The 26,378-nt window shown below is 36.8% G+C and overlaps 1 protein-coding gene across 2 annotated transcripts in view; it reads left to right on the top strand.

Moving 5' to 3' along the window:
• Positions 1 to 1,776: 1,776 nt before the first annotated feature.
• LOC121638243 (collagen and calcium-binding EGF domain-containing protein 1-like) overlaps positions 1,777 to 26,378 on the top strand; it is a 54,144-nt gene continuing 29,542 nt past the window's right edge. Inside the window, exons 1-2 of one of the 2 annotated variants that reach the window (XM_041982931.1) lie at positions 1,777 to 2,077; positions 6,986 to 7,066. In XM_041982931.1, the coding sequence (XP_041838865.1) occupies positions 1,965 to 2,077; positions 6,986 to 7,066 (194 nt within the window). In that variant the 5' untranslated portion in view covers positions 1,777 to 1,964. Of the gene's footprint in view, positions 2,078 to 6,985; positions 7,067 to 22,954; positions 23,015 to 26,378 lie in introns of those variants that run through there. The other variant, XM_041983012.1, reaches the window with a different exon arrangement.

Raw genomic sequence — 26,378 nt, 5'->3', positions numbered from 1 at the left:
GGCAAACTTACATCTCAAGCAATCAGGCTGTGATTGCATGTATGCCTACAAAAACAATAATAATGAGTGTATAATTATTATGCATAGAAAAGTGACCTCTACTTGAAGGGTTTTTTTTTTTTTTTTAAGATTTACGGCTCACCGCCTCCACCTTTTTTGATGTTTCCCAAAGCAAATACAGATAAGTGTGTTGCAACAATGTCTGCCTTGTTATTTTTAAACTGTTTTTCTTTCAAATAGTTGTAAAGCATTTTCACTTTTGTAAAATATTGTAACTACAGAGAATCTGTAGGCTTTATCAAAAGCTGCTGTCTGCTGTGGTTCCTTAAATAGTTTAAACATTTATTTGATTCTGTTTTGTTGTTGTTGTTTTTATCTAATGTGATTTAGTCACTGGAGCACATGAAGCAGCAACATGACACATTATATTTCAATAGTGGATAGAACCTAAGCTTAATTTGCTTCAACTCATTCTACGCTTAATAAACCCTTGTAGTTACAAAAGTGTTTTTCTAAATGGTTCTTACATCAAGTTTTGCCTCTCTGATGCTTGACATATTTGTTTTTGCAATAAAGGTGCCCCAGTCTTTGCTAATGTTTGTAAAACTGAGAAACAAGAATTATAAAACATATACTGCCAGATCTCAGAGGATGCTCCCCCAGAGACCACTGCTGGAACAACATACAATATAGCTAACACACTTTTTAAATCTGGTTATGTACATACTGTTGATATTTATATCTCAGCAAATGTGTTTTGTTTCAGAAATTGTATGATTAAGTTGACCTAAACAACTAATAGATTGCACAATGTACAGTATGATGTACAGTGTGATTTATATATATATATAAACAATGCTCAAAGCCATGTTTTAACAAAGTTAATCCATGAATACATGTGTAGAATAGCTACTTAATGGGTTTTTCTGTATTGTGTCTAAAGAGGCTTTCAGACAGTGTCATTTAAATTTGTAACAAACAGAAAGGGTCACAAAGGTCTGTGAATATCAGCCTGTCAGAGAACTGATGTCAGAGTACTGTTCCTTTCAATCAGTGATTTGCAACCAAATTCAATTGGTGTTTTTTGCCCTGCTACAGTGCTGACACCTTGGAGCTCAGAGGTGACAATGCTAGCTAGTCATTCCCAGATTTATATGTGAACTGAGTGAAACTGCTTTTAATTACCATTCTGCAAACCTAAAACATATGTGACTCTTTCACGTTTCAATTATTCATTTTCTTTTTAAAGCAATTAAATAAAAGTTTGTAAATTAGCTATTTTTTTCTGTTTTTTCCCTAATGAGTCTATTATGCCTTTAGCTGCTTTGGCGTTTCTTTCTTTCTTTTATCTATATTATATATCACTTTTCATCTTTGACTTGTCTGTTTTGTTATTTGATAAAATTGACTCTTTTTATTTTGATGTTCGAGGTAATTGTTTTTATATTTTACTGTGTATTTCACACCATGAATAGAAATGAACGTCATTTTAAATAATAAATAAGATAATGTTTATATAGCGCCCCTAATGCCCACATTTCTCACTGCGAGCTTCAATTTTGAAATAAAGAAGAATGATGTGCCAATTTTAATATCATTCATAAGTTACACAATTAGTAGTTTGTATCATCTCATCGCGCGTCGAGTCAACGGTCATTTGTAAGTCTCTTCTTTACAGGAAGGAATGTAAATCCAGAGGGATTAGTGAGAGCACATTGGGCTGTAAACCCTTCAGTAGCTCTCCAAGGGGTCTCTGCCTCAGTGCGTAAAGTTAAGACGCGCAGCGCAGCAGCATTATCCCGCAGGCTCCATGTGCGTCACCTCTGCAGGATACTTGACAAGGATTTCTGATATTTTGATAGCTCTACCCACGCGGGTCACTGACAGATGAAAACAGTGACGTTTGGTGGATACTAAGGCGTTTCACTTGAACAAATCATCTGTCCAGGAGCGCAAAGGGGGACATGGGTCAACTTAATGGTGCGACTCTTTTACCATTTGGCGCTATCTGTGTTGTTTTCCTGTGGGAATCTAATGCCAGCTCTATCAGGACGACGCTTGCAGTGGACACATCGAGGTAAGGATTTAAATCATGGAGATTTTTATTGTGAATCATTCATTTCGAGTTTAATCAGGGATGTAATGTTTAACAAATATCAATTTTCATTATAAAACTCCCAAGTAAAGCCTTAAGCAACTATTAAGACAAATATAAGCTATATGTACTGCCCTGATAGTTTTTCAGAAACCACAGCGCATTAAAGACAGTTTACTCATGAGCTGCAGCGGTTTCATAGATTAATGTGAGACTCGCTAAATTTGTTTCGTCATTTGATTTAATCTCAAAACAAGTACACCAAATATAACACTCTACAGTTCAGTCAGTATTTTATTAGTTTCTGCTCTTTACGACACTGTCATTGAGCAGGCTGTCAAAGAGGAGTCCCCTGGACGAACTGCTGTTGCGCGTCTGATCTGATGTAATTTGCGAGGAAATGCAGGCAGCAAAACTCCAAATGGTTGGAATTGGTCGCAGTGCAGAGAGCCAAATGTTGGCTGTGCTTAGACATAACATGACAGATGCTATTAAGGTGCCCGGAGAGAGTAGGTCAGGAGGTGAGTAGAGGATGTGAGTGGAGCACATGCTCCCAACATTCATGGAGAGGAGAGGAGGAAACCACTGAGATGCAAACCACTGATCATCAGAATGAACTGCAGATAATGACCAACCAGTGCTTGTTATTTATTTATCTATTCCCCCCACCTACAAGAAATCATAGCGCATTTTCAGATTTATGTTTTCAAGGTCTGGTGTGAACTCATCGGATTTTGTTACGGTGGGATGAAACCATCCATCACTGTGATTAATGGCCTTCCGACTAGCTGTGTTAATGATGACTGACACCACACTGTTGTATTAAGCTAAAATGGTGTCTTTAACTTCAAAATATAAAATACTGAATATCCTTTTCGTTGTGTCTCGTTATTTAGACCACAAATCGTCCATGATGACATACAACTGTTTAAAGCATTTTCACAGCGAATTTGTCTTCTAACACACCAAAAATTGATCAAATGTAGTTTACATAAGTTAGTAAGGCGTTTTGACGTTTTTACAGGTTGATTTAACACATGAGGTAAAGATTTTATTTACAGATTTAACTATTTTGTATGATCAGTCATAAAGATTTTAGGATGTAGACCAAGTTTATCATTCTAGGTGAAGTCTGCCAGATGTTTGATTTCCCCCATCAGTCCAAAATCCATATTAATGCTGTCAGATGCAGCTCACAAAAACATAAATGATCAAGTAGAGAAGTTGGAATAAACCAACTTTTAATCTTTTACTTTGCTTAAAAAATAAACTAAAATATCAACATCAATCAAAAATGTATTTGTTCAGTATCCCAAAAACAACACAGAGGGGATTTCTCCAAATTACTGCTGCTCCAGGCAGCAGGAAATACAACTCAAAGGGTTTCCACATCAGATCAAATGTCATACTCAGGTGCCTCCTTCAACATGTCACAAAGAGGAAAGATGGAGGATTTGAGGGGAAAGGTTAAAACTTTAATGAGAACTTTTTTTATTTTGTTCCGTTTTTTATCTTTAGTTCTTACGACAACAAAATAGGCTACAAATCCAAAAATTACTGTTCAGATATAATTATATCATTAGCTGCAAAACAATCATACAATGCAACCATCACAATGTCAAAATGACATCATTATGACATCATGACAGCATTTTGGTCATTACATGAAAGTTTGTGGTGCAGTATTTCAAATCATGAATATGGAGGAGTTCCAGTTGAGATTGTGATGATACAGTGTCCGTCTCCCTGTTTTATGAGTAAATATTTTTAGCACTGCTAAAAAATAGTACTTATCCAGTGTTGTTGATAGTTTTTCAGTGTAGTGAGTCCCTGAGACCCACAGGTGATAATAAGAGTGGGTGTTTGGGAAATTCAATGGGTCCCCAATTAAGAAAATGTATTTCCTTCTATTTCTTATATTCTTCTATTTCTTATATTGTAGTGTTAAACTCCTTTGATGTTTATATAGTATGACATGGTGATAATTAACAGACATATTCATGTATGTTTATGAAATTAAAGAAATAAAATTCCAAATCTGAAAAGGTTACATACCAATATCAAACACTACTGTAACCGATGTTTGATCATTAAAGGGATAGTGCACTCTAAAATATGTTTTTGAGCCGTAAACAACACAGTTTAATTACTTAATTGTGATGAAAGCACCTATACTGTTGATAAAATTAGTCATTTTTTTATTTAAAAAAAACTGGATCTTGTGGGTTAAAAAATGGCACAAAACGCCCCCTACAGGGTAAAACAAGGTTTTGTTTATAATAATGTAGAGCCGTGCTTGAGCCGAACTTTGTGCTTCTCTACATCACAAGAAAATTTTAAAAACTTGACAATTCAAATAGGCGGGTCTTCACCTTGCAGGCATAGAAAACCCTGCCCACCAAGGCAAACAAAACAGATGTGAACTTATATGGTGTAGATCAGTTTAAGTATATCGAGGACTCTGGTGTAGATTTGCTAGTTTCAGAATTCTTTACTTTCACAAAGTTTCTAGTGAAATATTCCTGCAGTGGGACAGATTTGTGCTTTTGAGGGGGTGTAAAAGTAACACCGGACTTTATTCTTTACCTGCTGATCCTCATCTGGCAGCAGACAACGGCTCAGGTTGTAGCAGCAGCAACTTACAGCGGCACTTCCTGCAGCTGCCACAACCTGCAGCAAATTACTGCAGCTTGCCATAGAAGCTGAGCTGCTTACTGTCATTCAATCATTTCTGCCTGAGTATCTCGACGCGCCCACTCTCCACCCGCTTATCACCCCACACCCCACACCTTGCACCCCAAACCTTGCAGTTTCTGGCTTTTTTCAAAATCTGGCAGTGGATGAAGTTATGGAGAATGTAGAGGATGTAGTTACAATTTAACACAGATCAATCATACCATATACCAATTCCAAATGTCATTCTTCCTGTAACTGTTGCCAATGTTTTTTTTTATTTACACAAACCAATTAAACAACAGCCACCATAAACAACAACAAATTATATCTGTTATTAAGGTAAACGTGTCATTGCATTCTGGCTGTTGGCATGTAATTTTATTTCATTGTCTCCTAATCTCCTCCCCTGCTCCCCCACTTGACTCTCATGCTCCTCTACCTCATGTGTGTCACGCTGGTCTGCACCCAATTCTTGGGCTTCTCCTACCTGTCAAACTTTCAGTCCAGATTTCAAGATTTTTGGTTCCCAAGAATTAAGTGGAATCGCCCTTTACACATATGGCAAATCTCATTGTTAATTTACATTAAGTGACGAAACTTTAAAGAAGTTCTGTCTGACATTAGCTCTGTTGTCTGCCAGAAACTGACCAATCAAAGGATAAGACACATCAGCCACAGTTTCCGCCTCTGGAGTCTCAAAACTGGGTAATACTTGCTTGTATCACATACACGTGCTGTGTTTACTGTGAGTGGTCAGTTTTCAAGTGTGCCTATTTTGGAACTAAACAAAGTACTCCAATGATCTATTTATCTCAATTCATCTTATTAAATGGCACTAAATAAACATTGGGTTTAGTCCGGTCAGGTCGGTAATGCCGTCACGGCCGTAGGCTCTGCGTAGGTCCACAGAAGCTTGATGCGGACCCAACCAGACGAGCAGTCCGGCTGCACAAAAGCAGCGTCGCAAAAGTTATCCAGTGTGATTGGTCAGTTTGTGATTACGTGTTTCCAGATTTTTGGATCTTCTTGTTGAACGATTGCAAAATGACGTCTCCTTCTTCTTCTCATTTGTTTGCGCTGTAAAATGTTCACTAGATGGATAATTTCTTCGTCTGCTTCCCCGATCTCTCAAAGACACTGCACCATGTATGCCGCCACTGTTGTTCTAAAACAGGAAATATTTTCCACAACTGAAGCAAACCATTGAAGAAACTCTGCCCTGTGGATTTACCAACTGGTACCAGCCCTACTGCCACCTGCAGATCCAGAAAAGGAAATGCAACATGACGCTGTTACCCTATGCTTGAGTATATATTTCATCTGCGTCAGCTGTGCGGACCCGACCTTCATATGAAATGACAGTCATATGAAGGTTCATTTAATTCTCAGCATTTTGAAGGCATGACACTAACAACAAAATTCAGTGTAGGGGGAAAAACTGAAGTTTCTTTTGCTAGTTACTGTGATTTTAAACACTGCTTATAATGTAGCATTGATAGTGTGTTTACTGCGTCTTTTCAGATTTTACACACTAATTTTTTTTACATCAAGACAGCAGAGTTTTTGAAAAAAATAAAATAAAATAGAAAAAATAGAAATGAAAAGGAATATAACAGCAGTTAATGCAGAGAAGTGGACACACCAGGATTGCACGCCTGGGCAGACACTGTCTGAACTGTGACTCGGAAAGTGAGTGAATGACATAACAAGGATATGGGCCAATTTCTGTTCTGTTCTATTGTTATTGTCTGATATTTTGTTCTTGATACTGATTTTCTAATTCTGACACTGATAGTGAAGTACAAAAATTATTCAGCCAGTTCACGATTGAAAGAAATACTAGATTTTAGTAGGCCTATGTCTGTTCTGTTGTACTGTTTTTATACATATTTTTATACTGTTTCTTTTCAATTGTGTCCATTCTTGATATATGAGAGGTTGTAGGTTGTATGGGTTGGCAGTCCATATCTTTGGAACAGATTTATATTGAGGAGTGAAAAGTCCTTTAATTTTGACATGACACTTTAGGCTTCCATTAGAGATTAAAATGGATCTGTCTGAGGCCTCCAATTTTTGAGAATTGAAATTAAAGTAAAAAGTATGACAACCAACCCCGTTCTCCCCTACTGACTGTCAGGGACGCAGGACGCATACCTAGCAACATCACTGCTAATCAATCACATCTGTTGTTCTTGTGTTTGTTTATTTTCTCAGGACGGAGTGCCCAGATAATAAAATCATGACTGTGGAGTATCCCTGTGTCAGATCTGGTGGAAAGAACGGCACTTGTTTCAGGTATGTTGTGTAATCCTGTTTCCAGCTAAAATTTCTTATTGGCCTTATCAGTCTGGGTCACTGAGTGAAACAACAGGTACTTACTGTATATTACACATCTATACCTTTTCAGTTCACTCACTTTCCCAGAACGGCGATTTACTCAAGGACACATTGGCTGGGTCAGTGGCTGCTGAAGCCTGTGGGGAGAAATGATTTTGAATTATTCTGGGGTTATGGAAGGGTTTGAGGAACCACTAAACCACCCTGCTGTGTCATTTCCACAACTCTGCACAGTAGTTTCCTTATTGGAAACTCTACTTGTTATATCGGGAAAGAAAAAAAAATCCTAAACTGATGGTGTTCAGTGGGAACTGAGTCAGAAAATGATTAATCAGTTCTCAACAAAAAAGACTTACCTTTAAATTTCTCTAGAAATTGACTTTACTCTTTCATAACCTTTCCAGTGAAGACTGGTTTAATTGTTAGCAGCGTCGTTTTTACTGTCCGTGTCTTACCGGCTCCATCTGTGCAAAACTGATTTCCTCCAGTTTGGCTTTAAAAAAAAACAAAGAACTAAAATTTTCTCAGCTTGGGTCCGAAACTGAAAAGTTAAGGGAAGATCTTCCTCCTTCGGGAGCGAGCCTGCATAATAACCTAAAAAGCAGAAGATGTCTGACAGGAGTGAATGTGGTTAGTTTTTTTCATTATGCTGTATCTATTTAGAGGAATTACAGACTATAGAAATTACCAACAAGTAAGGGCTGTTAAACATCTGCGAAGAGGTTGCTTTTTCTGTAATTTGAAGAAGGGCCAACAGAGTACAGGTAAAACATTAAGAGAATGATGGGTGTTCCTCTGAAAGTATGAAATGTGGCTTGAAAAAACTGACAATTGTCTTTCTTTTCTTTCTTTATTACATACAGTCTCCGAGGGTTTAATTCACAAAAAAAATTGTTATTAGATAAAGCGTCTTGAAGAAAAGTTGGAAAAAAAAGAACACAAGCATTATAGACAATAGACAATAGACAATAGACAGGTTGTTACACTTTTAGCTCATAATATACTGCAAACAATAAGATAATATCAATCCAAATCAGTCATTCTGACAATAAGATAAGTTTTTTTACGTTAATCTTTGGCTTGGATTTTGGTTGTTGGCATATGAAGATCCTTGAATAAATAAGGCACCAAGTCTGGTTTGATGCCAGAGCCTGTGATCTGTTTACCGTCAAGGTTAGACTGAAACAGGCTCTGCGTCTTGTTTAATTTCTGGCTCTGCAAGAGATGTGTGGAGCTGGCAGAGGTGGATTAGATGAGGTTGTATTTTCCTTCGTGCTCTGTTCAACACAGACCAGGATCAAATAGATTTCGCAGATGACTTCAGGGAAAACCAGATTGATCCTTTGCGTGTGTATATAAATGTTACTTTCTATTCAGTTCAGAGATATACAATGAGCCCATCTGTCTGGACAGATTTTAAGCTTTTAAAGTAGGTCTGAGGCCTCATTTGTCTTGCATATCTGGATGGCTGTGTTCTTACTGTCCATGGAAAGATTGGAAGGGCTTCTAAGTTTAACTTTGATCTTTTATTACCTACACTATATGTGATGTAAAACCAAAAGTAGCTTTGATTTCTTTCTTTTTTTTATGTAGGCTACATGAAGCCATGAGCATTGGTGCTCAAATTTGATGCACATGCCTTCGCTTTCATGTCTTCACCGTCCCTCCAGACTGGGGTGGTGGCACTTGCTATGGCTGATGTGATGATAGGTGATTATGTCTGTGTGGATCAAACTTGTATAGTAATTCCTCTCTCATAAAAATACTTTAAATCCTATTTTATATCACATAGGGGCAGATTTTTTTAAAAGAGGCATTTGACCGTCTACTCAGTCAACTAATGAATTTAATTGTATTCATTAGGGGGCTAAGTCTTCTTTTTAAACCAATTTACTTACAGTATATTAAACTAAGTCAATTCAGACTGAAGGTGTGCCTATAAATATTTAAATGTTACATTTTTATGTTTGTATCATATATTTTCCCTTTTTTGAATATTTATATTAGTACTTATTCATAAGGTGTCCTTCGTCTAAAGTAAGCCATGAAGCTATTAGTCACATGGCATATGTCCAAGTTATGGACATATAAGGGCAGGTTAACGGCTGAAAAAGATCTTGGGAGGTGATTTCAAGCAGAGGTAGAAAAAAGTAGCGTTTTGTTTCTCAGTCTTCAATTTGCTGCCAAATGAGAGCCTGTTTCTGGAAGACTTTAAAGCTTGTTAGCTACTCTGTGAGATGTGAGAACTTTGTTTTTTTATTCTTGATGCAGCAAGAACTAGAAACCAGGGGTGTGGGAACAAAATCACACCAATTTGTTCTTGTGTTCTTAAGAACAAGAAGAAAATTCTCCCATCTTGCAGAGTTTGTAACAGGCTTATCTCCTACTGAACAAGCTAATATTGGCAGCAACAGGCTATTAGCTGCAAATGCTAATTGGCTAGCCAACAGACTGTTTTTAAGCTATTGTTTATTCCGAACTGTTTTAGCTATGTTGCTATTTCACGCTCCGAAATTTTACTTTTTTAATTGGATAGGCATAAATACTACATAACTTAAAGCTAGATGCCTGATTCACTTTTATCCATTTCAAGTGTTAACAGTCGTTACTTAAGGCCATTACTCTGCAAGAACAGATTTGTTTATTCCCCCAGAACTGCGATAAAAGAACGAGGTCATTTTTTCCTTCGCATCCCTGTTTTAGAAGTTTTTGCAGCTTCTTTTTGACACATCATCTAAGCTTAACTTTTTCGCCTATGATGTCCAACACCTGGTGTGTCAGAAATTTGACGTCATTAACCCAGACAAGCAGGAATTTCTGTTTTTCCTTTGACACAAAAATTACAACAAGGTTAAATGGACAGATTTAAAAGACAAAATGAAAATCCAATAAACATATCATGTAAGGCATATAAAGACATGGACACTGCTCCACTTAAACCTGGACAAGGTTTCTTGTGAAGTAAGAGACAAACTGTCCAGAACAAACTTTGTTTTTGTTATTTCCACATTGAGCAAACAAATGTTTCTCTTCTTGGGGAGTTTGTACAGAACTTTATTCACTTCAAATGAAGTAACATTGTGCATTGCCAAACTGAATTCTGGGTTGGTTACTTTGTTTCACTTGCATAGCTTGTGGTATAAAGTTGAGAATATTTAAACTTTTTCAAACCACAGTTGAGGCAACAATCTATTAAATCATTTGCCTTATTGTGTCAGAGGTTTGCACAAATTCAAGCTTCGGGCCCACCCAAAGTTGAGTGCTAAAGCATCTCATCAGTGTGAATCCTGTCTGATGCATTACGGCAGCACTGGGTTTCTTCATTGTAACTTTATCCAGGTTCATTAGTAATGGCATGTTCCACCTCCATAGAGGTAATTCTTATAAATAATTCTCGAAGGCAGTAAGGTTTTACCAAGAAAAGCAAACATTTTCATCTTATGTTTGAGAAGAATAACAGACTGCAGAGGAATAACACTTTATATCAAACACTTATAGGTTTTAGTTGTTGGAGTCATGAGTAAAATTAATCCTTACATATTGATTAAGGTTTTTAACACATGCCTATATGAATTGTAGTACATCTACACAAATCCAGAGTTTGACAAGCATGCCAGGTTTACATATGGATGCTAACGTGCGACTGCACGACTGAAGTTTTTAAACTGTGTTTGACCTACGTCTGGTCAGTCTAACAGTGTAATCTCTACCTACAACATTGCTGTGTCGAGACGGGCTTCACATTTTCCTGTAATTTCTGGTTATCCTCATTCGTTTCTTGACTTGGCAGGACACATGTGTTGCAATATTCTGGGAATGTGTGATATTTGTAGAGTTTTTATTGAAAAAGACATGTTAAATGTTTGGAAAAATTCACACCTTCCCAAAGAAAGCAGGCTTCGTTGCTATGAAAACACTGAAGCAAATTATGGTACTTAAATTATGTTTGCACTAAGCATGAGTTGCTTGACTCAGGGTGCTTTGATGTTTATGTTTAACAGTCACATTTAAGATATGTTGGACATTTTCTAACGAAGAGTTATTCTTCTGCAATTGCCTTCATTAGGAACATAATAATTTGTCCAAAGACTCTCCACTTCTTGCAAGAAGTTGTTCTTCCTAATATACTCACAGATTTTTTTTTATAGTGAACGGGTCTGTTAGTTGAGTGGTTGAAATATATATATAGATATTGCTGTTGTTTCAGAGAGTTTTGTGGTGTTTTGCAAAATTAAACCCTCATTGCTTTCACCATCTAAACAAATTCTCTTCCAATCTCCTCCCTCAACACAGTGGTTTTCACATGAATGTGAATCAGCTTGGTTTCGACATTTCTATTGTTTCTCCTATTCTGTCTTTACTGGTTGCCAGTACATGCATATATACTGTATATATACATGGTGTGTATCAAGAATTTGAGTGATGATGAACGTGTGTGAGCTATCATGTTTATGTGTGGCACATGTTTATGTGCCAGCTCTTGCAGCAGGTTTGTGATGATGAGAGTTAATTTTCTTCCCTCACTCTCTAAACAATCTCAGCTATAGAGTCTGATAGAGGACTGATGGGCTCCATCAAACTATAAACCATTTTTACACTTGACTGACATGCTCTGGTTTAAATACCCTGCAGACCTCATTACTGCAGCTGATAACACCCATAACATTGTGCCACAGTATGCGATTTCAGGCTGTTCCTCACAAAAAGAAGAGAACGGTGACATATGTTACGGAGACATGATTGATCTTAACTATTTCCTGACTGCTCTTAACTGTTTCCATACTTTGCTATTTTTGTCTCTACAGTGATCCATCCCTCTCATGGGTATCATTATAGTTTTGTATTCCATCATATTTTAGAAATTCATAAGCCAGGTTTGTCTTCTGCATCATCTTACAAAAGGAGAGAAAGCAGGTTATGGTAATTGGTTTTGCAAATATCGTAAGGATGTGACCTTTCACTGTTTTCATTTGCACTCAATACTTTACTATATATTTTTTTTAAGAAACTTAATTTGGTATTGCTGAAGTTGACATTGTATTCATATTTGACAAAACATTTGAAGCATAACTTTTAATAGCCTTTCTGCACAGTCTGGAGGGGCCACAAAACAAAATCCCCTTTCAAACTTGAGATATACACCATCACTGAACTCATCAATCATAGCCATGCCAGTGATAGAGAGTAGCGATAACCTTCAAATATTTGTCTAACAGCATGCTTAAAGGGCTTTAGAGTACTTCAACAGACATCATGGTCAGGGACAGCCTAGTCTCAAAAGAAAATGTATAATATCTCTGTTTGCCCACTTGTCCATTAGTGGTTTTACAGTCTGTGGCAATAGTGATATCCCTACCATGTTGTTTACTGGCAGGCACTGATCACATGAAATGATGGGAATTTTTTTCATAGATAATAAAATGTTGGACTTTTTTTTGTAATATTTGCTAATCGTGTACATTGTTTAATATTTTCACATTGAACTCTAAACTGCTAACCTTAAATGATTGCAGGTGGTAGTGCAATGTCTTGTGGTCAAGTAGCTAATGAGATGAGGAAACTGAATGTCATTGAATGGGAACAAGTATGGAAACTTGGTATGAAACATCATACCACAAACATCTCCATAGAGGTTCTACTTAGCGTTCTGCATCTCATTATACGGAGCCTCCTTATATCTTCTTTCTATTATCTGGACTACATCCAGTACAGACTTGAGCCATGTTGAAAATATTTTGGGAAAGTTACTGGGTCCAATCTGGTTTGATTTCTGGCATGGTATTTCACCGAAAAATGACCAAGGTGCTGAGATAAAGACAGCACTCTCAAATTAAGCTAAAAGGAGTGTGTGAGAGCAGCACTGAGTATGTTTATATGCAAAAATAAGAGGTAATACAATTCTAACTTGACTATTTGTTTGGACCATTGTCCTTTACCTAATACACAAGCAAGGAAAGGAAATTGATTTATTGACCAAAATACATATGAATACTTTATGTATACAACAGCCCTTTGATGCATAGTGTCCACTACAGAGGACAAATATTTAAAAGCTGTTTTTAAATGTATGCATGGGTGTGGGTCGTACATTAGAAACTTCACTAGACATTAGTGAGTCACCAATACTCCGCCACGTATGAAGAATAACTACATTTGATATAGTACATATACATACATTGTGATAAACAGGACAAGAAAATGATCCAGGTGTTTTTATAGAAAATTTATATTATGTTAATATGACAAGATATTATTTTATAAATATTTTCATAGATCAAATAGAAAAATAAATACACTGAGTAAAAGTTAAAATAAGATTAAAAACAGAAAAATATAAATGTGCATGTCTGTAGAAGTAAAATATTTTATTTGAAAAAAAAAAAAGTTGTACTGTCTCATAATAATTCATGCACCAGAGGGATAGGTAGCTATGCCTTATTTTAGATTGTTAGTGTTGGACGTTTTCAGGTATTATAATACATAACAGATCAAAACTATTGACAAACTTTCTGATGGTGGCAAATTGGGGTCATATTGAGAGGGTACAAGACAGCTTTAAGCTCTGTCTATTCTGTTAACACTGTATGCTTTACTTTTGTTTTCTTTTAACAATTAAGGAGCAAACTTTCCCTTGCGATTGTTTTCTGTTGATACTCCATATCTTTGTTACAATCAAAGATATGGAGGAGTAAAAAGAGCAAGAAGACTCTCAGCTAAGTTGTCAGGGTGTGTTTATCCAGTTTTTAAATAACAATTAAATAATAAAGTACAAATTCAGCAGGACTTGCATATTCACATATATTTTAAATATCATCCGAGGCATTCCCAGGCCAGCTGAGAGATATATTCCCTCTAGGGCAGGGGTGTCAAACTCAAATACATGGTGGGCCAAAATGAAAAAACTGGAACAAGTTGAGGGTCGTACTGGTTCAATGTTTGTTAAAAACCTTTTTTTAAATTACCTCATTGCACACATTGAACAGAGCCTATTAGTTATTGCCTATAAAAAACATTAATCATTAAATAAATGAAAAATAAAGAAATTGTTTATTTTTAAAATATAACTTTAACTTTAAGAGTTACATTAAGTTCTCAATGTATTTAATTTATATTTTAAAAATTCATTGTCACACGCTCCACACAAACAGATCTGCTTTAGTTACTGGTGCTACTGCTGCGCGGTTATATAGTATCTATTTAACTAAGTTAATTGTGCAATAACTAAGTTGTGTGTAAATGGTATTTTGTTATACATTTTCCTTATGTATGTTAAATAGAGATACATGTTATTACAGCTTTATGGAGCCTAATTAACAGCACTTTATATGTAATAATGTTGAGCAATAGTGTCATAGAGTATTTTGAATAAATTAACATACAATATACTATGACTTAGGGTGTCACATCTACCCAAAAACTTTGTTCATGGCATGAAGGGGTAGGGCCCCCAAAACATATTCTGCTTAGGGCCCACTGAAGTCTAGAGCTGGGTCTGGGTAAAGGTAGGAATGTAGGTTGACCAGTAGATCAAGAGCTTTATTGTTTGGCTCAGCTCCTTTTTTTAACCATTTTTTCATAGAGCCCACATCCCTTCAAACACAGTATTAATCCACCTACTGATGTCTGGTTCCATTCTGAACAACACCCAGAGAGACTTGAACACCTCCACTCGGGGCAGGATCTCATTCCCTAACTGGGAAGGACACTCCACCTTTTTCTAGCTCAGGATCATGTCTCAGATTTGCAGGTGCTGATCTTCATCCCAGCTGCTTTCCATCGTCTGCACAGCGCTCCAGTAAGAGTTGTAGATTATGACCCACTGAATTAAATGGAAATATTTGTTTACTCAGGGCCCATTCACATCAGGATAGTTCCGGGGACTCGGTTTGATTGGGCAGGGAATTCCGAAAATGTCACGCTTTTGTTTGGCTTGGTTTTTTTTTCACACTGCACTTTACTCAAACAGACCAAACTATCTGAACAACATCATGCACTAACAACATCTGTTCGCTGACGGAAATATTCCCCAAAATGGCCGCTGGTCAAGAAGAAAGAAGGAAATCCATCTCGTTGATTGGCTGAAGGGCCGAAAAGGGCTTGTTCGCCACAAATAGACAATCAAGCAGAAATAAATTTATTTAGTCCTGGGGCTTCTGTGTAGTATAGCAGTGGGAGAGGAAGTAAATCTGACATGTTGCTGTACTTCGTGTCTTATGTCACTTCATCTCTTTGTTCAGCTGGATGGTTCCTTTGCTTTCACAATGTCAGTGCACCAGAACAGAGTTTATTTGTAACTGGATCAAGACCCCTGGTTTTAAAGCAGACCAGGATACAGGTTCACTCTGCTCCAAATGGACTTGGCCATCCATGGAAGCCAACCAAGGTTCGCTTAAAGCAGAACAAACGGTGCCTGTGTGAATGCACCCAAAATATTAAAAATTCTTCTATTCTTTTAATAAATTTACTCTTAACTGCACTGGTGCTGTAACAAGTCCATTTTTCAAATACAGGATCAATAAGTTCATCTTTTCTTATCTGATTAGATTTTATCTGTTTGCCTTGTCTAGTTGAGTCTCAGTGAGGGTACTGAGTAATTGGAATGGTTTGATAGGGAAATCCTTAAGTTTATAATAATACAACCAGCAGTCAAAGATCAAGGGACATTTTAAATAATGTCCTAATTCAGCTGTGCTCTGGAATTTGGAAGCAGGAAAAGTCAACTAGCTTACAGGCTAAAAAAAAAAAAATCCCTAACTATGTGTTCAGTCATACTGCTTTCCACCTTATTAAATGTTTTTATGTGAAAGTTTGAGACTTATTTGGCAACATTAGAAATGAACGGATGCATGTGCATGTATATATTCATGTATTCTAGCTCATACGCCTTTTGACCACAAACTGTATAATCACAAAAGCAAAGAGCAATTTACTTGTTAGGCAAATTTCTTCATTTGTTTCCCACCATGAATTATCTGTCCCATTTTGCTCCTTTAATGCTACACACACATAATCCATGAAACTCTACAGAAAATAACGGACTAAAGTAATAAATTGTAAAGGAATCCAGATACATACACTGAATACCACGGAGGCATAGTTTTTATATTGCTAACGTTATTCAAAGCTCTGTGGAAAAAACACATAAACAAAAAATTAAATGTCATCTCCTGAAATTTTCAGGAATAAATTTCTTTATGTCTTTAGCATGAAATTGACTGTAAATTACAAGTTACCACTGATCTTCTTTATGAAAATATAAAGAAGCTACAGGTTGTTTTTATAGCTCTGACACATGTGAAGGGAGTCAACGAGTCTTTTATCAATAAGGTAAAATTTGAGTGGAGTACAAGCTGTGTCGCTTCCCAGTTAATCTGCCGTGAAATGTGAATCCATTGTGGAGAACGTCTGACTCTGCCAGAATCAGTAATAACTACTAATACTGGGAAAGAATTTCTGACTGTAGTTTGATGACTCTTAAATGAAGGAATGCCAGTCAAACATTCAATCGTATTAAGTTTGATTTCATTAGTATGATTTATTTCACGATAGAAAATTCAGCAGGAGGAACTGGCAAAGTCAGAAAACAGAGAGGTCTGGCACAAGGCTGGGGCTTTATTTCAAAAACTAAAAAAAGAAAGTTGGACTTTGCCTCCAGGAAAACATCAAGACTGAGTCACACAGACTTTGGTCATTCTGGCCCAATTTTTGCCTTTGGAACATCTTTGTGGGGGTCTCATATCATTTCACTGTTGGCTGCCTCCACACAGTTTTTTCTTAACATTTGCTGTTTATCTGATCTGTCTCTTTGATAAACTTTCACAATTTTACTCGCACATTATGTTTTTAGATAAATACAACTGTGCTTGACTTGGCAACATCATCATCCTCTCTAGACATCAGGGCTTTTAATTGTCGGCATGGTCAAAGATCACACCAAAATATTTACCCTTCCCCGCTAGGCTGAATGTGTTTAATCTGATCTTTGGCTAGTTTGAATGGAAGACATACTCCACTGCACACACTTCTGTCTTCTTTGTTTTAAAATATTTTGAGCCAAAGTGTTCACAAAAGAACTTCACTGTTCAAAAACTTAAAACAGACTTTAATGATGCAACGTTTAGCTCACTTCGGTCTCAGGTTTTAAACCACAACCACTTCCTGTCTTGACTCATTATACAGCTCATGCAGGGTTTGCCTCTGTGAATGTCTGATTGCATGCTGACTTCTAAAGGCAGCAGCTCCTTTACACCTGGCACTCACATACGTCTTGTATTAGGTCTGCATTCGGTTTCACTTTCCATTGGCAAAATAAAGAGTTCTGTTTTATTTAAAAGAATACATATGTGTCATGGAAATCCATGTCACTGAAATAATGTTCTGTTCTGTCAGTCTCAGAAGCTGTTGGTGGATTATCACTGGATTGAAATTTGGCACAACTTGCTTTTCTTATCACCTAAAATTTCATCTAGTTCCATCTGTTACTTCTCATTTATATAAAAAAAATATGACTAAATGCTTGTGAAGGGATTGGTTGAAAAAATATGTACAGACATTTATGGCTCCTGATCCAAATTAATGTATTCTGTCATAAAATGCCTTATAACCCACCAATACCCATAGTTTTAAAGGTCATGCCTCAGTGAATATCATGGTTTTAACATCCTGCCAAACAAAGTTCAGCTCAACTCTTCTGCTTAGAAGATCATGTGAAAATGTTAACCAAAAAATGTATGGAAACTGTCACGGTGCTTTGTAAAACACACACAAAGCACCAAGTCCAAGTCCAACTACCCCCACCCACAGTTACCCACTGTGTCACCCAGAAACATTTTAAGTGTTCATTACTGAGACCCGACTAAGACTGACTAAGCTCCATGCCTGGACTCCATCTCCAGCTTCCCTCTGCAGCTCCTCTCTGTCTGGTTGGACTCCAGAGAGACAGAAGCCAGACCTCTGTCTAGTAGCTTGAGCATTAATTCTGGGGTTAAACTCAGGTCAAATGTTATAAACAGCAAGTTTCATACATGCAAAATGTTTTATGAATGGATAATAAAAGTGATTTGACAGATTTAGACAATTTATGTGAAGTTAGTGTTGAGAAATTGGTTTTGTCCTGTCAAAAGTTATGATGTTTGACCACTTCAGGTTAGGAAACGCTTGAGCCCTTTAATTTGACCCAGCTGTCGATACTCGGGTTTTGGTGATGCTGTCAGGTTTAGAGTTGGAGACATGGATGAGAATCTTTGGTGTCTTGGATTTTCTGAGAGAAGATGAGAGTTTGTAGCTTTTCTGCAAATACTGAGCCAGGATGCCGAGAGTCTGCTGTCAGGGTGGACGACTCTGCAGCTTTAAATCTTTTACAGTCTAAATAATTAAATCACTTCCTAACTGACTGATTGACTTGCTGGGGTGATTGATTAACTTAGACTTAGACAGCTGCCTGAGATCCAGACAGCTTTGATGTATATTGGGGGTATTGTTTGTGTGTCTTAACTTTGCTTTGCAACACTTCCAATGCAAGACCACAGATAAAGATCTTGGCATTTAAAGCTTCCTCCAATCCCCTTTGTTTCCCTCTGGATTTACTGCTTTCCACTCAACTCTGAATAATCTGTTCATACAAAGGATTCAACCAACTGTGCACAACAAATATAATAACAAACTGAAGTCCTAAAATTAGTTGCTGAATGTTATTTAAGTAAAAATAATTGAAACAGGTTTAACAGGTTCTCTTAGCACCAAGCAAATCAAAGTTGGGGCTTTTTGTGTTTCTCAATAACGAAGAGGCTGAATCTACTCATAGGTATCTTTCTTTCATCGTGATCTGATTCTTTCACTCCAGAAAACTTCAGGAATGTGGGAATAATCAGAGATGCCTGATGATGAGAGAAACCTTTTAACTCTTTTCCGATTCTGCTAAGAATTTCCTTTCCCTTCTTTTTTATGCTGTCCTCAGCTCTCAAAATGCAATATTTCTAGTCTATTCAGTCCCTCAGTTCTGGTATTGGGAATCCACATGGGGGTTGTTTTAAATTAATATACTAAATACCAACCATACTAGCCATTGGGAAGCAGCATTTAGCTGTTATGCTGCAAATAAGTGGAACAAACTGCCCGTGGAGATGAAACTGTAACCAGATGTTGACACTTTTACATCCTGGTTAAAAACATTTCTTTTCTCATGCACCTATGCATGAAACCTGCATCTCTTAACTTATATAGATTATTGCTTGCTTTTAATCATTATAATTTAGTTATTTTATACGATTTTATCATGTGTTTTTCACACCATTTTAATCATGTCTCTGATTTTAACTGCTTCACTGTTTGCATTTCTCACCATGTTCTATCATGTAAAGCACATTTAATTGTTTTTAATGTATAAAATGTGCTACACAAATAAACTTGCCTTGCCCTATGTGCAGAAAATGTAGAAATATGGGGAGATTTTATTAGAACTTATGAAGACAATGTCCCGAAGCCAGACCCAAACTGACTGAAAAGAATTTATAGTAAATGAAGGAGATGAAATAGTTGACAGGTGGAGGCTGAAGATAACTGAATGCTAAGCAGGATATAATAAGGGTGAAAAGTGATGGAAATGTGGGCAGGAGGATGAGGGAGGGCATGTTGGCAGGGATCAGCAAAGCAGAATGGCAGACATGGAGAGTTAGCGTGGCAGATGAAAAGCTTTTAAATGCTTGACGTAAGGCTGCCAGCTGGCAGGCTGGTTGAAAGTGAACCTGAAACACAGGACTGCTTGGTTATATAAAGGCAAGAACACAGGAAGACAAAGAGTTTCATTCACTAACCATTCTTATAAACAATTTTGTTCTCAAGCACTTCTTGCAAACTTTTTACAAAGATTGTCGAGTTCACAAAAACCTTCGTTTCTTAAACGGACACCGAGGAGTACAACTACAAACACTTGAGTACTGACAAGATTTTTCTTTTTTTTTCTTCTACTGTTCAGTTCATTAAAATACTGTAACACAAGTACAGCAATGTTTTGTTTTGGGTTTTTTTTTGTCATATTTTAAAAATAACTTTTGGTAATTTCATAAAAATTATGTTATTTAGAAATAAATAAGATATTGCACACTATGTCCTAAAATTATAATTCCCTCAAGGGAAATCTTTTTTTGCAGGAATAAATCACATTTAAGACTGAATTAATTCCATTGCTGGTCATTCATCAGTGCAATAGACTGCACATTTGTGCACATTAAAGCACTTTCACCAGATCTGTTTCCTCAACTGCAAGGATATCACTCCATAATGTCACCTGTGGCTCCAAGATCCACCTACTGAGTGTGGTATTTAATAATTAAAGTTTATTACAAAGTCTTGTTATTTTTTTAAAAAAAAATCCAAGTTATGCTTTGGTCACCTGATTAATAAGACCACTGATCAACTATCAGACTCACCTGGAGGTTTCATTTTATCGGGTGCACCACTCTCTTCATCAGCACAGGACATCATTAAAGGATGCTACAGCAGGTGGAAATTTACTTTAAAAACTGTAGAAGGCACAGTAGGTCACGCAATAACAAATTTATTCTACAGTGTACCTTTTACCTGTTTAGCCACAACATGAGGATACTCGTCCTGACGCGCTCACAGGACCAGACTGCCAGCTCACCGTCCAAGTTTAGGAGTAATTAATTATCTGTCCATGAAGCTGTTTTATTATTCACCAATCTAAGAGGAAATTAAGATACTAACAATTTTGTGATCTGACGGGGACTTTTTGTAAAATGTAAAACTTGTGAAAAATTTGAGCAGATTCATAAGAAGATATTAGTGAAAGATGCCCAAAGAACTGAGGAATACAGTAAACTACTCAGACATAAGCACCACGCAGATAAACAGTCTGCATTGCTCTGTAGACATACTGTATGTCTTTCTACAGTTTTATACCAGTCACCTCCTACACCAGCAGTCATGGTAAATCAAGCAGTAAAGACGTGCATGTCTTTACATGGGGGGAGAGGCGGAAATGGGGCCTGCAACCATGTTGAGGTGAGTGTTGTCTGTCAAAGTCATGTCCATATCAACTCCGGTATTTTATTGTAATGTGATGGCCGTGTTATCCTGCACACGTGCCAGTGGTTTAAATTTGGATCACACTGCACCTGAACTCACCACAGCAGAGGAACAGTTTAACAGTTTAATAAGAAGAGACTGATGGGGGGGTGGTTTAGTAATGTCCAGTTAAATTTTTTTTCTTTTTACTTGTTTGTGTATTTTATTTTATTTTATTTTATTTTATTTATTCATTTATTTGTTTTTTTTTTTGTTTGTTTGTTTGTTTGTTTTTTGGTGATAAGCCCTGATAAAACTTCTCCATGGAGCAGGGACATAAAGATGCATTGTACCAGATTTAGCCACAAGCTAATTTCCAACTGCTGAGGCAGGTAAATATATAAATAAAGTTGAATTAAAACAATGTGAATGACATTAAACAATGCACTACAATAAAACTCATAATTACAAAAACTCAAAATCAAAACAGGAAAGTTAAATTCCCTGCCCTATAAATTTAAAAAAAACTATGAAAACAACCACTATGTGTAAAAATTACAACACATACAATGCCCATGCAGGAAAGATGACTGGATAATTCATGATGACATCATTAAGAATAAGGTGAGTTTTACAGCAAAGGGAAAATGGAAACTATAAAACACAGCAGGATGAAGATTCCAAACTGCAGAAGATGAGCAGATTTCAGGGGAAATGATTGTCCCTACTGAACTTATGCTTAAGTTTTATGCAGAGAAAAGTATGCACATCATCTCAGATGTTTGTTTAAACACAGGAAATATTAGAAGCCATGAAAGTGTGTCTGCAGATTTTCAAACACATCATCAGAAATTCAAGGAAGAAGACGAACTATTACAAAAAAAGAGTTTAAGATGTGACTGAGGCAGAATATTGTCTAGTTTTATTTAGTTTTTCCAGTTTAGAAACAAAATTTGGTGCTAAAATCTATGGACACGGGAACATGTAATATTCCTTAACCATCACAGATTTTTTTCTTCTTTTTTTATAAAACTTCATGTAATTTCCATCTGATTTTCTTTCAGGTCAGGATAAACAACTTTTGTTTAAAGTTTTTATCAATATGTGTCCTGTTTATCCATCTTCTCTTAAATAATTTAACTTCCTGCTGTCCTGCTGTTTATTTGAAACTAAAATGGAAAATACATTCCCCCATATTTTGTCATCGAAATAAAAAAAATAAAAAGTGCATTTAATGTGGCTGTATTGTTCAGTGAGTCAATAATGTATGAGCCAGTATGTAACTTTACAATCCTAGATCCTAAAAACTAAAGATATTAAATTTAATATACTCATAAATTACTGTTATTTACACCAGTACCATTTTGTTCAGAAATACCTTTCTGTTCTCACTCACATCACACCAGGTCACAGTTATTGGGAGGTGCACAACAGCCAGAAATAATGTTAAAGCCAACTATGCCAGCATTAATGACGTAACTTCTGGCATGCGCAAAAGCTACAACAGTGTTCATAAACTAGCTTTGACTGGACAGGTTATCATAATCTATTGTAGTAACATAAAGGACAAACTGATTGTGTGAGAACGAATGCGCTGAAGGAGAAACAAGCCGACTGCATCGGTGAAATAGCGTTCATCTGTATGTGGTTGTTAAGACAGATGGTTGCTTTCTAAAGAGGGTGATGAGAAGCAGACGTGCATATGTGTTTGCATATCCACATGTTCTCTCTGTATGTGCCACATGTTGGCGTGTGTGTGGTTCGAATGCTGCAGGGCTGAACATTCAGGGCCTGCTGGGATCTGCAGTCAGAGGTCCTCCCTCTTGCAAGCTATAAAAACCATCCATTATTACGCCACCGCTGCTGAAAAAACTTTCCCCTGTGAGTATGTTGCTGTCGTTTTTCTCACTCAGATTGAGCATGTACACTGTCGCCTATGTGCTGAGGGAGTCTCATCATTCATAGTAATAAAACATTCATTAACATCTAAGATTTATTTAATGTCTTCAGTTTTGTCTGTTTTAATAATTGTTTTATAACAACATGACTTCACCAGCAACCACAGTAGGCATATTTTTCTTTAAATTACAGAATTAATAGAAAAATTGAACAATAAACAGTGAAATAGGTGTTGAAAACTGGTTTTGTCTGATGGCAGTAAACCTCTTACTGAAGAACAAAAAGAGGTGATTTTATTTAGCTCTGGAGCAGGTAACAAAGAACAGATGCATCCATCTGTGTGTGTTGGACATGTTCAGCTTTTATGTTTTATTCTGTCAGGACATGATAAAAATAATGACCTGTTCCTTACCAACAACAGCAACTTCAGATATTACACCATGTTAGTATTTATTTTCCAAAAAATAAGTCAAAATGCAGAAGAAGTGTGTAAAAAACTAAAATCATCCTTTGATTCAGTTTCTTGTAGAACCAGATTCAGTAATAATAACTTGATAAAACTGTTTTCTGAATAACATAATCAGTATCCCACAGGCCCACCACTCTTAACAGTTTTAATTTATTAAGGTTTGAGGACAATCCATAATCCACAGCTCTCATAATGTCTTGACTTTAATTGGACCAGCACATTCTTTTCTTTTCAGCTTTTCTGTCTTGCATTCAGATTTGTGATAATTGAGTCTCTTCTTAAATTTGTTCTTGGTAAGTTTCTTTAAAAAAACAAAAAAACAAAATCACCATCAGATTTTCTCCAGTTATATAAAAAGACTGAAGGGTCATGTTCAGACACAGACAGAGGTGAGACAGAGACCAGGGAAAATAAAGAAAATGCCAAAAAAATGACAAAAATGTGCACTGAATCATGTTTCACCTCATTTTTAAAGTAAAACAATAAATAATCCAACTGTGAGATTGAACTCATATAAAAGCATGGGGACAGTGGTCGATGGTGCCCTGGTTCCCGGGATATGTGGCAGTTTAGGAAAATTGTGTAGGAAATTCTCTGCTGTGTTTCTGTACAGGTGTAGCAGTTGATTGTCTGTCTGGTGTAAGTCTGATCTCCTCTTCCTTTAATTCTACTTTCCTTTTTACTTCTCTTTCAACATATATATATAGGAGCCCTATACCCATAAAGCTCCCCTTGGCAAAGCAGTTTTGTTTGGCACACCAAAGCCACCGGATCATCATTCTGCTTGCTAGGATGCTGGACAGGACAAGTTTAAAAAATAAATAAAGGATATGTGAAGTCTATGCCCACAGAGTTACTCTGTAAGACTAGGACTGTAAGACTTTCTTCTTGGAAAGTGGGAGACCACATTTACTCGGTGGGTCTGGTAGTTGCAGATGACTTGGACATTTATGGTGTAATATTTCTGACTGCTGAGTGAATAGACTTTGCAAGAGTGCTTTAATGTGCTCATGTGTAGTCTATTGCTCAGATGGTTTTAGGAAGCAGTTGAACTAAATCCCTTTCCCCTGCCAAAAACATTACTATAATTTTTTTAATATTGTATTTTAATGAACAGAAGACGACACAGGCACTGACTTTCAAAATCCAGGATGTAAAGATTTTCATTATTTCCACAATATTTGTATAACTTTGTAAGAGGGGCTTGAGAACACATTTATTTGTAAGAAATGTTGGTGGATGATGCCCATTATCCTCAGTTTCAAGCTGCTAGCTGACAGACAGATGACCTCACATTTGACTCTAAGGTACTTAAATTCAGATGAGTTAAAGGTCAACTCAATGACTGCAAGTTGTCCAGGTCCTGTGACTGAAAAACAAGCCATTATAATCCCTCTGCCACCATTCTTGACAGTTGTTATGCCGTATTTATGTTAATATGCCAGGGATTCAAATTAATGGGTCATTGTGTAAAACTTGACAACAAATAGTTGGTTCCATTTCATTTGGATCAGGTGTGTTAGAGCAGGGAAACACCTAAAACCTGCAGGACAGTAGTCCTCGAGGATCAGAGTTTATCATCGCTGTAATAGGTTGTGTTCAGTTTTCATATTGACGTGCATTATGACCAAACTGCTCTGCTTTGGTCTAATCTACTCCAAAAACACTTTGTCCGGAAACCTGGGAAACTTTTCCAAACAAACCGTGTTTGCTCAGTCTTTTTATGATAGATCTGTAATGATCTTTTGATCTTAACAATTTAACTGAGATTGTAGCAAAAAATCTGTTTTTATACAGATGCTTATTTTCATGATGATCCTGAAACAAAATGTAGTTAATCATCAGGACCTGACTGTTACTTACCCTCCTAATTCCTCTGGAAACAGTCAGGATGGAATTAGTTTTTGACACGTCACTTGTTCATTTTAACTTAGTTGTTACTAAATACATAATGACAGAGTAATATGCCATGTTTTCTTTTTAATTTGAGGTTATAGCTGCCTAATATTAAGACCTGGTGAGTACCAGAAACATTTTCATTATGTCCTGATAAAAGTGAAAGAGGATGTACTTTCTCTTCATGTGTCCATGACAGCATGATTATACTTTGTGGAAGTCTGGATTGAATATCACTATAAGTGATACTTTCACAGGTGTACACTACCGTTCAAAAGTTTGGGGTCACTTTGCCATAGGATTCAATAGGGAAGTGACCCCAAACCTTTGAATGGTAGCGTATCTTCACAGGTGCACATAAATGAGATCATCCTTTATGCTTGTGTACCCGGGGACAGATTTTGCCAATGCACTTAAATTTGTGGATGTCTGGTTGCATTGTGTGGGACAAATTTGATAGACTATAAATGTTAAGTTATGTTTCTGCCTGAGCGCATGCGCGGGAATGTTCGTTGTTGTGAAGCCTGTGTGCAACGAGAATGGAAGTAAAAGTTCTTCTCCAAACTTCGTCTGGTTATTGGATTTAACATTGGTAGCAGAGGATGGCTGATGCTGGCAACTACAAGATTCCACCGCCATTTGACGAGAAGAAGTCTTATGAACTTGGAAAAATTAGATTGAAATATGGAGACGAGTCACCACCCTTGAAACAAAGAAACAGGCGCTAGCAGTTACCTTGTCGCTCACCGGCAGAGCAAGGGAAAGTGCACTGGAGACTGCCACCGATGGCTTAAAATCTGACGCTGGTATGGCTACACTCTTGACAAAATTAGACTCTGTGTTTTAAAAAGAAGAGAAGGATCGGCAGTACGAAGCATACAGAGTTCGATCGTTTCACTAGAGAGTGGTATGTCTATGGTGGATTACACTGTCGAGTTTGAGCGACGGTACAACAAGATACGTTCGTTTAAAATGGAGCTC

This window comes from Melanotaenia boesemani, chromosome 1, assembly GCF_017639745.1.
Source record: "Melanotaenia boesemani isolate fMelBoe1 chromosome 1, fMelBoe1.pri, whole genome shotgun sequence".
In the NCBI taxonomy this organism is placed as follows: domain Eukaryota; kingdom Metazoa; phylum Chordata; class Actinopteri; order Atheriniformes; family Melanotaeniidae; genus Melanotaenia; species Melanotaenia boesemani.
This window is presented reverse-complemented; position numbering and strand designations above follow the sequence as displayed.